The sequence below is a fragment of the Hippopotamus amphibius genome, chromosome 4 (assembly GCF_030028045.1).
Source record: "Hippopotamus amphibius kiboko isolate mHipAmp2 chromosome 4, mHipAmp2.hap2, whole genome shotgun sequence".
Taxonomy (NCBI): Eukaryota; Metazoa; Chordata; class Mammalia; order Artiodactyla; family Hippopotamidae; genus Hippopotamus; species Hippopotamus amphibius.
In genome coordinates this window covers 117,977,585-117,990,696 of record NC_080189.1, presented here as the reverse complement: position 1 = coordinate 117,990,696, position 13,112 = coordinate 117,977,585, and the positions used below count along the sequence as shown (strand labels likewise).

The 13,112-nt window shown below is 39.1% G+C and overlaps 1 protein-coding gene across 17 annotated transcripts in view; it reads left to right on the top strand.

Annotated features, from left to right (window-relative positions):
* CREM (cAMP responsive element modulator) overlaps nt 1-13,112 on the top strand; it is a 68,251-nt gene that overhangs the window by 51,327 nt on the left and 3,812 nt on the right. For 9 of the 17 annotated variants that reach the window (XM_057731986.1, XM_057731996.1, XM_057731991.1 and 6 more), the window contains 2 exons: nt 8,979-9,014; nt 12,808-12,964. In XM_057731986.1, the coding sequence (XP_057587969.1) occupies nt 8,979-9,014; nt 12,808-12,964 (193 nt within the window). Of the gene's footprint in view, nt 1-4,120; nt 4,332-8,978; nt 9,015-12,807; nt 12,965-13,112 lie in introns of those variants that run through there. The other 8 variants (XM_057731989.1, XM_057731999.1, XM_057731998.1 and 5 more) reach the window with 3 other exon arrangements.

Sequence of the window (13,112 nt, the reverse complement as noted above, 5' to 3'; positions counted from 1 at the left end):
ACACCACACTGGTTTTGTTGTCACAGAACAAGTGCCCCTTTTTTTGTCATTTTAACTTTTTTACAGCTCTATTTTAGCTTTGGTGAACTATTGTTCTCTCATATGCATTTGGAATAAGTTCGAGTTTCCAAATAATAATAATGTAATATAATAAAACCAATGATGAGATTACATTTAAGTTATAGATTAATTTAGGGAGAACTGAAGTCTTTTTTAATTGAGGTATAATTCACACGTAACATTTTATTAGTTTCAGGTGTACAATGTACTGATTTAACATTTGTATACTCACAATAAGTGATCACCACAATAAGTCCAGTTAACATCCTTAACCATATATAGTTACACATTTTCTTTCTTGTGATGAGGACTTTTAAGATTTAGCACCTTGCAAGTATGCAACACAGTATTATTAACTATAATCACCATGCTATACCTTACATCCCTGGGACTTATTTATTTTATAACTGGAAGTTTGTACCTTTTGACACCCCCTTCGCCCAGTTCACTCACCCCCATTCCCCACCTTTGGCAACCACCAATCTCTTCTCTGTCTATGAATTTGGGTTTGTTTGTTCGTTTAGATTCCACATATAAGTGATATCATACAGTATTCATCTTTGTCTGATTTCACTTAGCGCAGTGCTGCTCTCAGGGTCCATCTGTGTTGTCACGAGTGGCAGAATTTCCTTCTTTTTTATAGCTGAATAAAATTATATTGCATAATATATATACCACATCTTCTCTATCCATTCATCTGTCGATAGACACTTAGATTGTTTCCATGTCTTGGGTATTGTAAATATTACTGCAGTGAACATGGAGCTGTAGGTTTCTTTTTGAGTTAGTTGTTTTTTGTTTTTGTTTTTTCAGATAAACGCCCAGAAGTGGGATTGCTGGGTCATATGGTACTTCTATTTTTAATTTTTTGAGGACCCTCCATACTGTTTTCCGTAGTGGCTGCACCAGTTTATTCCTACCAACAGAGCATAGAATGTCTTAACTTATTCAGATCTTAACTTCTTTTAACACTTTAAAATTTTCTCCATGGGAATCTCTGATCCTCTTTGTTCAATTAATTCTTAAATGTTTACTGGCTTTTTGTTTGTTTGTTCGTTTGCAATTATGAGTGGTAGCTTTCTGTTACATTTTCTGGTTGTTGCTGGTTTGGAGACATTGATTTTTTTAAGTTTACCTTTTATCTATGAACCTTGCTAAACTCTAATTGCTTCTAATAATACGCTGAATCTTGGAGAATCTCCCTATGATACTGTGACATATATTTATGTCAAATACAAGCAATATGTTTTTTTCCCTTCCAGTCTTTACTCCTTTTGTTCTTTCTCCTTGCTTTCTCTTTTCTTTTCTCTTCTCCTCCTCCATCTTAAAAATAATGGTGGCCAGGGGTTCTAGTTCTTTGTTAAACATAGCGGGGTCTGTGGGCATTCTTGTCTTACTGTCTGTCCACCTTCCACCCTGTCATCCCCTTGAAAGGTCATAGCAGTTTCTCTGTGAGTCTCTGCCCTCATCCTGATCAATCCCTCCACAATATTTAGCCCTACTGATCTCTGCTTCCTTCACTTCTTGGATACTCCTGCCTCTCTTCCAGTCCCCTCTGCCCAGCTCCTGGGTGGTGGTGCTCGGGCTGTATCTGGGCCCTCATCCGCCTGGCTTGAGTGCTTTCCCTGGGTGATCTCATCCCTCCCTGCCCAGGGCACACATCTCTGACAACGGAAGTCCAAAACCCCACAGCCATTTTTCCCACCCTAGTTCTCCTGTTGTTACCCTATTTCAGTAACTATCCATCCTGTTGTTTCATGCAGAAACCCGGGTGTCACCCATCCCTTTCCCTCCCCTTCTCCATGTGTCCTTCTTGCTGAAGCACGTATCTCCTCACTGCTCTCCGCCCCTACCGTCACAGTCCCTGTTCCACCTGCCATCCCCTCTGCCCTGCATGACTGGGATCCCTAGTGCCCGCCAGGTGGCTGCCCTGAAGCTGGTAGCGGAGGAGCAGCGTCCTGATTTTCCCCATCATGCCAGAAGCAGAAGCTCCCTTTCCGGCCTGGTTTTTTTGGGAATTGCTCCTGAAATGTTAGCTAGCCTTCCGTTATTCATTTCTCCAGTGATTCTGGGAGCTACTAATAGTTCTTAAAAACAAAAGTCTCTGCCTTCAACATTTCCCTTTCCCCATTATACTCTCACTTCTGCAGTCAGGCGTGGTGTTTCTAAAAAACTCACACGCCTGTAATCCTGTCAGCCTCCCGCTCAGAACCCTTCAGTGAATGCCTGTTACTTGTTAGACAAAGTCTGAATCCCTAACAAAGCCCTACCTCTGCTTGATCCAGGCTTTACTTCCTTTCCTAGACTTCTCCCTCAACTTTTCCCTCTTTTGTGCGGAATTCCTTTCATTTCCTGTGACGTGCCATGTCCCCCTCCTCTCTGGGGCCCTCACAAGAGCCGTGTGCCCTGAACACTGCCCAGTCACGTGCATTATCCAGGTTTCACGTGGCTAGCACTTCCCTAGGAAGCCTTCCCCCACCTTCCAGATCTGGCTGGTGTGACCCCTGTACCTTCTTAGGGCACATATCCCACTGTGTTGTGACTCTCTGTGTCCTTCCCACAGGGTAACTTCTGTTTGGACAGGGATCTTTAGTCCCTAGCACAGTCCCTGGCGTATGATAAATGTTCAGTAACCATTTACTGAATGAGAGTGAAATACTCGCCCTCTGTGAAAATATTACTAGTCCTGTGTGCTGATTAACTGAGTTTATCTGGTCCCAGGGGTTTATTAAAACTGTACCAATAGCAGTAGTCAGCCAAACAAGCAACCTCCCTTCTTCCTTTCCTTCTGGTATCCTTTTTTTACACTAACAGTTACTGAGCACCTGAGTGCCAATTTAAAGACATGTTGAGATTAAAATCAATTTGAACTTTCTCAAATTTGAAGTAAAGTTGACTTGTAGTCTCGGAACCAAGCCCTTAGATGTGGCTGGGATGGAAGAGTCCTTCATGGACCCTCCGTTGGTCCCCAGGCTTTTTTTTCTTAGCCAGGATGTCTTCATTTTATGTGCTCTGGATAATTACTAGAAACACAGATCCTCCCTCATGTTTCGCCTCCTAAGTGTCTGAATGTGAAGTCCCTGCCTAACTAGAGGTACTTTATTTAAAAAGGCAAGAATGTGGTGGAATGCCCTTTCTCTGACGTAAGGTAAGATCAGGTTGAATCCTAACCATACAGGGAATGGGCTTTGTAAACCCACTGATAAAGATATAAGAGCAGTACATGTCACTTATTTTTGTGCAGTAGCCATGCAGATCATTTTTTTTCCCTGGGCTGTGGTCTGTTTTACTGTTGAACGTGTGCCAGTCTTTTGTCTAACTTTGTAATCATTAAATTTTCAATAGTGATCCAGCTCTTCATGTGCTGAACCTTTAGTAAGTGATCCAAATGAAACTGGATATTTATATATACATATTTTAAATTTATGAACAGTAATTGTGATTTATTTATGAGTTTTTTTAAACCACAAAATTCAAGTGATTTTAATTGAGTAAAAGAGTGTATTAGATTGAGCCGCATGAAGTTGCTGTTTTTGTGGGCCAAAAGGATTAAATATGAGCAAATTCATAAGATTCCATCTATTTTTTATAGAAGAATGCTATGTAATACTTGCTACTTTTGGCACAGTGAATTTTTTTAAGATTTCGGTATATACTCCCTTCAAATGAAATTAGCAAAATCTGTGTCATCTTAGGAACAGCTGAATTTTATGGTATTTTTGCAAATAAAACTGTGTTAAGTAAACTAAGCTCACCGGGTATTTCTTGCTAAGTTTAGAAGTGTCTGTGAAATACATTTCTGTGTATTTCAGTGTTTCTGGGTTGATTGTCAGGTTTTTTGTTTTTTTAATATGTGTGTTTTCTCCTTTGAGTTGTGAAAAATAAGATGTATGCCTGCTTTGATTACTCAGAAACCTTGGAGAGAACAATAATTTAAAAGTAGCCCCATAAGAAATAACCACGTAACTTTTCATGCTAATGAGATGTTTTTTGACGGAGCCCAACTCGATTTTTATGTAAAAACGAGAAACAAGAACATTGAGATGATTTATTACAGGAAGGGGTTTTATAGGGTTTGGTTTCAGTGAGCTCGTCTGTGACAAAGCAAATTGATGGCAGCGATAGGCTAGTGATGTCATTGTGATGTCAGTACTCCTACTTACCCTGCACATGCTTGCTGGTTTGGAACACTTTATGCGGACCTGTAACAGGGGAAGCAGGACAGTTCTGTATGCAGAAGCCCATCATGGCTGTAACTGGAGATGAAACAGGTAAGAATTTTAAAGAGGGACTGAAATTCCGCAAAGTTGTTTTTGAAGTTCAGAAAAATTACTTAGGGACCTCTGAGTGTTTCAAAAAGTATTAACTGTCTAGTAGCAGAGGAGTGAGACGTTTCTCGTGCTCTGTGACCGTGTACACTCGGCACTCCGTGCAGGCACCCGAGCGCACTTGCTTCTTTGCTCAGCACTGTGCTGCCTCCTTGACCGAGGCGGCAATCCTCTCTCTCTCTCCCCGTCTCTCTCTGTCTCCATTCGCTCTACTAAAATAAGCTGTTGATTCATCTGCAACCTGTTGCAGATCCAGCACAGCTGCAAGTTAAACACACATTCTGTTCGAGTTGTAAAAAAAGAAAAAAAAGGAGGGGGGGTGTCGGGGGGAGCTTCCGATGCCTTTGCTGTGTTCAAATGTAGCTGCAAGACAGCCTAGGAAGCCCAGCGCGCCGGGGGTGTTTGTTTGAGAGCCTGCCGTTCCTTCCGTGCTGTTTAAAATGGTCTGCGTCTCAGCTGCCCGGGCTCAGAGAGCCGACGTCACCACATTTCCTGGAACCGGGGCGGCGGGGAGTGGAAAGTTAAACTGCAGGCGGGCTGGGCGGCACGCTGACGTCAGCCCGAGTCACGCTGCGATGGCCTCAGTGCTTTCCGCGCGGCCGCGCGCAGGCGGGGGCTGCCGCCCTCTGCGGTGGCGCCCGCCGACCCCTGGCAGGCCCCGGAAGCCCCGCGGTAACATCCCGCCGGAGGCCCGCGTGTGCCCGGTGGCGCCCAGCGGCGCGCGCAGGTGCCTGGGGACGCAGCGCCCACTAGCGCCGGGTCGGGGGAGTGCGCGTCTGTAAGTGCCGCCCCCCCCCCCCCCCCCCCGCCACCGCCCCCCGCAGGTCTTCCCCCGGTCGGTGCTCCCAGCTACAGGTAATGCTTGTGACTTAGTGCCTTGCAGTGGAGTGCCAGCCCGGTCCTAAACTTGCAGTGAAATTCCTGAAGAATGGGTGACTGTGAACTACCTCACCACACCTTCTTCCCGGATGGGAACCTTCCATTGTCTTGAGCAAGCAAAGCCTGTGTGTGAAATTGTTTTTCTCAGAGAAGTTTCTGTGAGGTTTTACAGGTGCTATAGACTGCATAAGCCCCCAGATGACAGATTTATTGTAAGATATAGATGAAGTTCATCTCAAATACTGCATGGCATGTGCTTCTTAGAACCAAAAGGCATTGCTGTGCATACATTTATTTTCTAAAAATTATTAGTTGGTTTATATCTTTTTCGACTAAGCCTTTAATTCTAATTTTCATGTCCAAACATGAGAGAATCATAACAAAAAAATAAAATTAAATGACTTGAGAATACCAGAATATATTTAAATATTAAATTTTAAAGTAAGAATTTACATAAAATTTTTGCTTGTAAATAAACGAAATTTTTTATACATTTGTGTTTACAGAGTGAACACACTACTATCTTTGAAAAGCTTTTTCCACAGTTTTACCCATAATGCTTGTACAGGATTTACCCATCCCAATTTAAAATTTTCAGAATGCTGAAAATTTTAACAAGTCAGACATTTTTCACAAGACCTCATTGTGCCTTTGGAAATCATTATTTTTGGAAATCTGGTCATTTCTCACAGAATCAGTTTTATTTAAAATGCTATTTGAAAACGAAAAGTGTGTTTTATTTGCCCGCAGAGCACAGGATTTAAGGGGCCTTTTGAAGGTGTAGTGGAACAGCTGTGGGACCCACCTTTGGAGTCCCAGTTCCGCTCCCTCCCCGTGTGGACTGTGAACAGAGTGGACTGAGCTAGCTCTTTGGCTGGCAAACTTTTTGACCATGACCCACATTTTACATCATGATACAGACTTGTGTGTATGTGTGTTTATATAAAACAAGTACATTTATATAAAACAAGTTTCAAAAATAGTGCTTATCCTTACTCTATGTGATGGACTCATTTGTCTATTCTTTTTTTAGTGCTATTCTTGACCCATGAAATTCAATAATGACTTACTCGTGGTCTACAACTTATAGTTTGAAAAGCTGATCGAGACCAAAATCAGCCTCCACAATAATGACTGGCCTGGAAAAGGTTTTAAGAGCATTTGCTTAAAGGGTCGTTGAATCGAATGTGAAAATGAATATCTATAGTTTATAGAATTATATTATTGATTCCGTTAGGTATAGTTTAAATTTTTTTTTAATAAGTTTATTTTTATTTTTGGCTGCATTGGGTCTTCCTTGCTGCGCACAGGCTTCTTCTAGTTGTGGAGAGCGGGGGCTACTCTTCATTGTGGTACCTGGGCTTCTCAATGCTGTGGCTTCTTTTGTTGCAGAGCACGGGCTCTAGGCCGGTGACTTCAGTAGTTGTGGCGCATGGGCTTAGTTGCTCTTTGGCTTCTGGGATCTTCCTGGGCCAGGGATCGAACCCATGTCCCCTGCATTGGCAGGTGGGCTCTCAACCACTGCACCACCTGGGAAGTCCTAGTTTAAATTTTTATTAGAAATAGTTTTTGGCTTTATTCATAAGCTGATATGTTTAGGAGCCTAATTCCATATCTTTTAGTCTGCAAGTCTAAAAACTCTAATGAATTGTATTCAGCCTGGATTTCTGAATTGTTAAAAAAAAACAAATGTTACAACTTACTCAAATTTGGAAAATAGTATCTTAGTTAATATTTGTGCATGAGAATAAGGATACATTTCACCTTTGTGAAAAGAGGCTGCTGGAAAAGGTTTTTGTTTGGAAATTGTCACATAAAAGAATGTTTTGGATCCAGTTGTAACAGCATCTTGAAGTTGGTAGTGAAGTAAGTTATAATCATGTTGGAAATGAAAATAACAAGTCACTCATCTACGTTGTTTCCATAAAACTCCAAACCTGTGTGGAAAGTATACTGAAATTGCCACTGTGTTATTTTCCTCACTATTTTTGAAAAATTTTTAATGAAATATAATTTGGGACAATTGTTTCACTTTGTCCAGTTGTGTATGCTATATGAATACATTACCTAATAAAATAATTATGACGATACTTTGCATTCATGTAAAATTTTAAATTTTAAAAATCACTTAATGTTACAAATAAATACAAATGTGGTGAGTGCTATCAAAGCAGCTGTCAGATCATGAGACACCCACAGGGAGCACGTAATACAGGTTGAAGGATCAGGGCAGGCCTCACTGAGGGGACCGTGTTTAAATACCCGAGGGAAGCAGCGCTTTCCTCCGCGCCCTCTCACTGAGGCACTTAGCGCAGGGATCGTTACACTCATTTGCGTGTAACTGAACTGGGATCAGCGTCGGTAAAGGCCCTTCCAGCTCTCAAAGCTAGCAAGTGGTGAACCCGTTTGTATTTTCAGACTCCTTGTCTGGTTCTGTTAACACTACGTTACATTGCTCCTCAAAATCCACCTAACATTGGTAAATGAATGCTAATGTTACGAGTCATAATAGCATACTACGCACTGCTTATAAAACATGCAAAATGACGTTAGCATCATGTTAAGTAGTCAAAATGGAATTTTTTCTAGAATATTTATCACTACTCTCATAGGACAATAGAGCACATATTTGTTATCATAGAGAACTTTAAATTTCGGTATTCATAATTTCATCTTTTAGACTTTTTTTTTTGGTCACTTTAGGAGTTTCACTTAATAAACAACTCAGGAAGGTCCCTTATGTGTAACTTAAAAAATAGTACTGGCTTAATTCCACGTGGTCTATGTGTTATAGTAATTGTAACAAATTTGAAAATGTTCAATACTTAGTTGTATTTACATAGGATCTAATTTTCCTGGAAAAAGTGGAGCAATGGAGGAGGGAAAGTTTTTGACAGTGTGAGACACCAGGTGAGGACAAACCCGATTTGGGCATTTTGAGCACTGGTGTGGTGGCGGGGAGGAGAGGACCAAAAAGAAAAGTGAGGATGTGGTTCCTTCTCTGGAGCCAGGGAAAGAAGCCCCTCCTGACAAGGACGGCTCCTACATCACCTCCATCGCTCATTACTTCAGTGTGTTTGGGATTAGCAAGTAAGCAAGTAATGGCACCATCATTTGGGGTGTTGATAAACTGTTTCACTTTGGAAGCTATCAAGATAGGCATTTGGCTGAGTTTCTTATTTCTTTCTTTGTTAGAAAGAAACAAACACCTTTTACTTGTGGGGTTTTCAGTTTTTTTATTACCGGTCTGATGAGATGGTATCATGTGTTTATTTGTGATTCTCCACCTTCAAGGTTCTCTTTTAAATGATTACACACATTTAAAAGGACATTTTATATTATCTTTTAATAACTTACTCTCTAATGGGATATAATAAAATATAGTAGAAATTTTAAAAGTTTTTTAAGAGGCATATTTTTTAAACAAAATAAGGAATAAGAGCCATACGTTTCAGTCATTCTATTACCCAGGTTTGTTAGAAGGGAAACTCCAGGGGGAAAATATATTTATGGTTGTTATATGACTTTTAACTAATATACAGTATAAGCATAATTTGGAACATTGTCTTTCAGAGCTTAAGGAAGGGAAGAGGAAGGGAACTAACATTTGCTGAAAGCCTACCATGTGCCAGGCACTGTGCTAGACACTTTGACATACATTACAGGGTTTATTGTGAGTATTAAATGAGATCATGTATCCCCATTTTACAGATGAGGAAACTGAACTTGCCCCAAGTCACATGGCTGGTAAGTGGCACAGCTGGACTAGAACCCAAACTCCAAATCCCATGCTTTTTCTGCTGTACCGTGTTTAAAGAGAGGTATGAAGTTACAGACCAGATTTGAGAGTTCTAGGAATTTTCTTTCCCATGACATATTGATAATAAACCTAAACTTTCTTTTTTTCACATCAGGAGTTAGATGGTTGGAATCACCCTAAAATTAGAACTCCTCTGCTTCTAAAATGCCAGGTTAGATGACTAGTGTCTAAGGGAAGAGTTAAGAAATAGTGCCTTTTATCAAGAAAGGCCAGTTTGCCATAAGTACATGAGACCTTATCCGGCTTTCCATGGCTTAGTGTTAAAGACTTAGCTGTAATAACAATAGCTAATTATAGTCTTATAATAATGATTGCTTATTTTAAACATTCTGAGTGACAGTGGGCTTTTGGAAAACCCTGAAAAGTTCAAAATTTACTTTGTGGTGCACATGTAAACTCACCAAGCACCCATTATATGCCAAGGACTGTGTTAGATTCTAGGGTAAAAAAAGATATCCCTGACTTGTCTTTAAAGTTCGGTGCCTTAGAATAGAATTAGTGTATAAATATCTTTTTCTTATCTTTCTTCAAGATAAGAATGGGCCCCACTGACAGCCCATTTATTTTCAGAAATAATTTACACAGTGAAATTCTAGAATAAAAAATAATTTGGACACTTTTAGCAGTTAAGATGAACAGGAATTGGCCTTTCTAAGAGAAGAGTACAGGGATCAGAACGTCATCGAAGAATGTAGTATGGTTCTTTGAACTGTGATCCTCAATATCTAACCTATTTTAAATCACCACTGAATCCATAACACTGGAAAGTAAAGCTAAGATAAAAACTTTTTGATAACTTGTTTCAAAAAGAAAACTTTTTGACATTTGGATTTCCTCAAAACAAGAGATTCTCTTTGACCATATGTGATTAACATGCTTTCTAACAAGATCATATTTGAATGTTTGGAATTCATCCATTGATACTTAGTCAGTGACCATTGGAATAGTACTAACATATAGATTCTTTGGAGTATTACAGAAATTTATACTAATTCCTATTAATTTATACTAATTCCTGTTTCTGGCTTGGACTAATGAACTGCAAACTGCTTTTTGTTGAAGAAGATAAAATGAATGTATACTATGTCTGAAGAATTGTAATAAAACCCAGTTTGTTAGCTAACATCCGAGAACTAATATATCCAAATATATCATTCTCTTCCAAGTTATCATTTTAAAGCGATATTTTTTTTCCTGAGCTATTGCTCAAAGTGTTTTAAGACTACTTCTTTTGAAATTGCCATTGTTCTTCATGGTGCCAAGTTTGGTCCTTGGAGGGTAGTTTCAGCTTTCAGAAACAGGCACAAGTACAGAACTATCTCTGGTTTTAAGACCAGTGAATGAATTTTATTTTTCACCTGTGAAGTATTCTTGCCGCCCCCCTTTTTTTCCTTTTTTTTAAAAATGGACACTCTTAAACTAGCTTTTGTACATCATGTAAGCAGTCTGCTCTAACTTACAGTACAGAAAATAGCAGATGTACGCAAAGCTAGAGCAAGCATAGCAAACCCCTCTGTACCTTTCTATTAATTTTATTGCATTCTTTGTGAGCAGTGTTTGGCAAGAACAACCCTAGACCAAGGTCTGCATCCCTGCTGCTGCAAATGCCAGCACCACGACACATGAACTTCTCGTTTGTCACTGGCCATTGTTCCAATTTTAGAAAGCCTCTGTCACCTCCAGCTGTTCCATTGTTTAACCTTTATGATCCCATAACCACCTTCCCTTAATGTGGGTAAAGAGAAAAGGAGAGAACCTTGTTGTTCTGTGTACCATTCTAGCTCCTCTGGCAATATGATAAAAATACTTTAAAAAAAAACTTTAGTAACTTAAGTTTACAACTGATTTTTTAAATTATCTTCTTAAATATTTCAAAATATTTCAAAATTTTCTATGACATATAATGAGACATCTGTGTGTACAATATTTTAAATAATCACAAAAACAAATTTAGGATTTTTCCCAAGTTCATGAAAAGATTTTGCTGGTGATCTTTATATCTATCACAGCTACCAGTTATCACCATTGCTTATTAAATTATATAGAGAAGGAAGAATCAACCTTATAAATGGTATTTTTGTTACTCTTATGAAGACCTTAAGTGATCTTTACCCAAAGCCATATTTTTATTCTTTCACCTAACTCTTGAGCCCTAGAGGGGAAAAAAACCTGGCATTTACCCAAAAGAAGCATATAGATCAATTTCTGATTAACCTTTTAAACTGCCTTTGGGTTTTTTTTTTTTTTCATATATTAAATATGTGTTTTTATTTTTTTATTTTTCAATGCCTTTGGGTTTAATTTTACCTTTTGGGCAAAATTTTGTTTCTTCCTCAGTAGGTGTAATACATTTTAATGACATACAGCAGTGATACATTTCATATTTTGATTGGCATTAGGTTCAGACCAATTTTTATAGGATTTGATAGCTTTTTAAAACCTTTTTCTTGCATTTAGCTTTGAGAGAGCATCTATTTTGTAATATCTCATCAAAACATCAAGTTAATTCTGGACCATAGATTCTCAAAGTTGAGACGTTGGTGGTAGAAACATGTTTCATCACTTAAATCCATCTGTCCTTTCTAGGAAGCTGTGTTTATTGCAGTAGAGAGACACATTTTGAAATTAAATTATTACACTTTGAGGACTTACTTTTAGTATTCAATCTGAATACTAAATAAATATTTAAATCTGTCATTTAACTATGATGGTACTATAATTAGAAAATGTTTTAAAAAATGAATACTTAGAAAGGTATTATTATCCGAAGAAACCTAAGAAAGACAAAAATTATGCTTCCTTAGAGAAACCAGCTTTAAGTAGAGCTTTCCTGTTTCTTATTTTGTCCTTGTTTTTAAGCTGAAAATACAGTAAGCTAGTATTTTCCTTCCAGTACCTCAGTCATCACCTGTTAATAAGACTTACACTTAAATGCGTTCAGGAACTATTTCAGGCATGATGTAGGGTTTAGGAAAACCTCTTAACTGGGGTATTCAGATGAGGTAGATGTTCTGCTTAATTAAAATCTTCGCAGTGGTGTGCTAGGGCCAGCTCCCACTGGTTTGCTGGAGCCAACGATTAAAATTTTCAGGATTTTTATGAATTGGTTGCAAAAACAGCCATTATTAAAAATTAAATATATAAATACATATACATTTAACAAACTACATTAGAAAAAACATTAATAAATACTTAAAACTCATCATTTCTAATCATTGTATCTATGCTCTTCAGATTATGTACATCTGTTCTATCTGTATGGTGTGCTGCTTGCTGTGGTATGTCTTTCCAAGTCTACATTTAGTGAAGTCACATTGGTAGCTTGAAACTGGCCGTGGTGAAAGTATTTACATCACGGGAATTGATAAACACTATAGACCAGGGCTTCCCGCCCCTACCCCCTGGAGAGCTGATAGTTAAATATTTACCAGCACACCATTGATTTTAGGCTACATAAACTATCAGTTGAAAAGCCTCTCTACTTCAGCCTTTGATAAAAACCTTTCAATTAAATGTATAGAGCATGCTGAATATCATTGTTCCAAATGCTGAAGGGATCTTTGATACCTAAGATTTCTGTAATGCTCTGAATAATCATCTCAAACATCAGCAAGCTCTTACAACATGTAAAAAAGAAGTATGTTATTTCCAGGTCAATTTTATATAAAATATCAAGTCGTGAGCTGTTTATATAACTTGTGACATTTTGTTTCATTGCAGCCGCCACTGGTGACATGCCGACTTACCAGATCCGAGCTCCAACTACTGCTTTGCCACAGGGAGTGGTGATGGCTGCCTCGCCGGGAAGCCTGCACAGTCCCCAGCAACTAGCAGAGGAAGCAACACGTAAACGAGAGCTGAGGCTAATGAAAAACAGGTAAGGTGATTCGCCAGAAACCGCAACCACTTAGGGGACATATCATTTATTCCTGCAGGGCTTTTAAAAAATTACTTTTCCTCAGCTATGTCTCCCAAGGTGCGTGTTGTGTGGCATTTTATGTGGGCTTGTGCTCTGCATGTGCTGA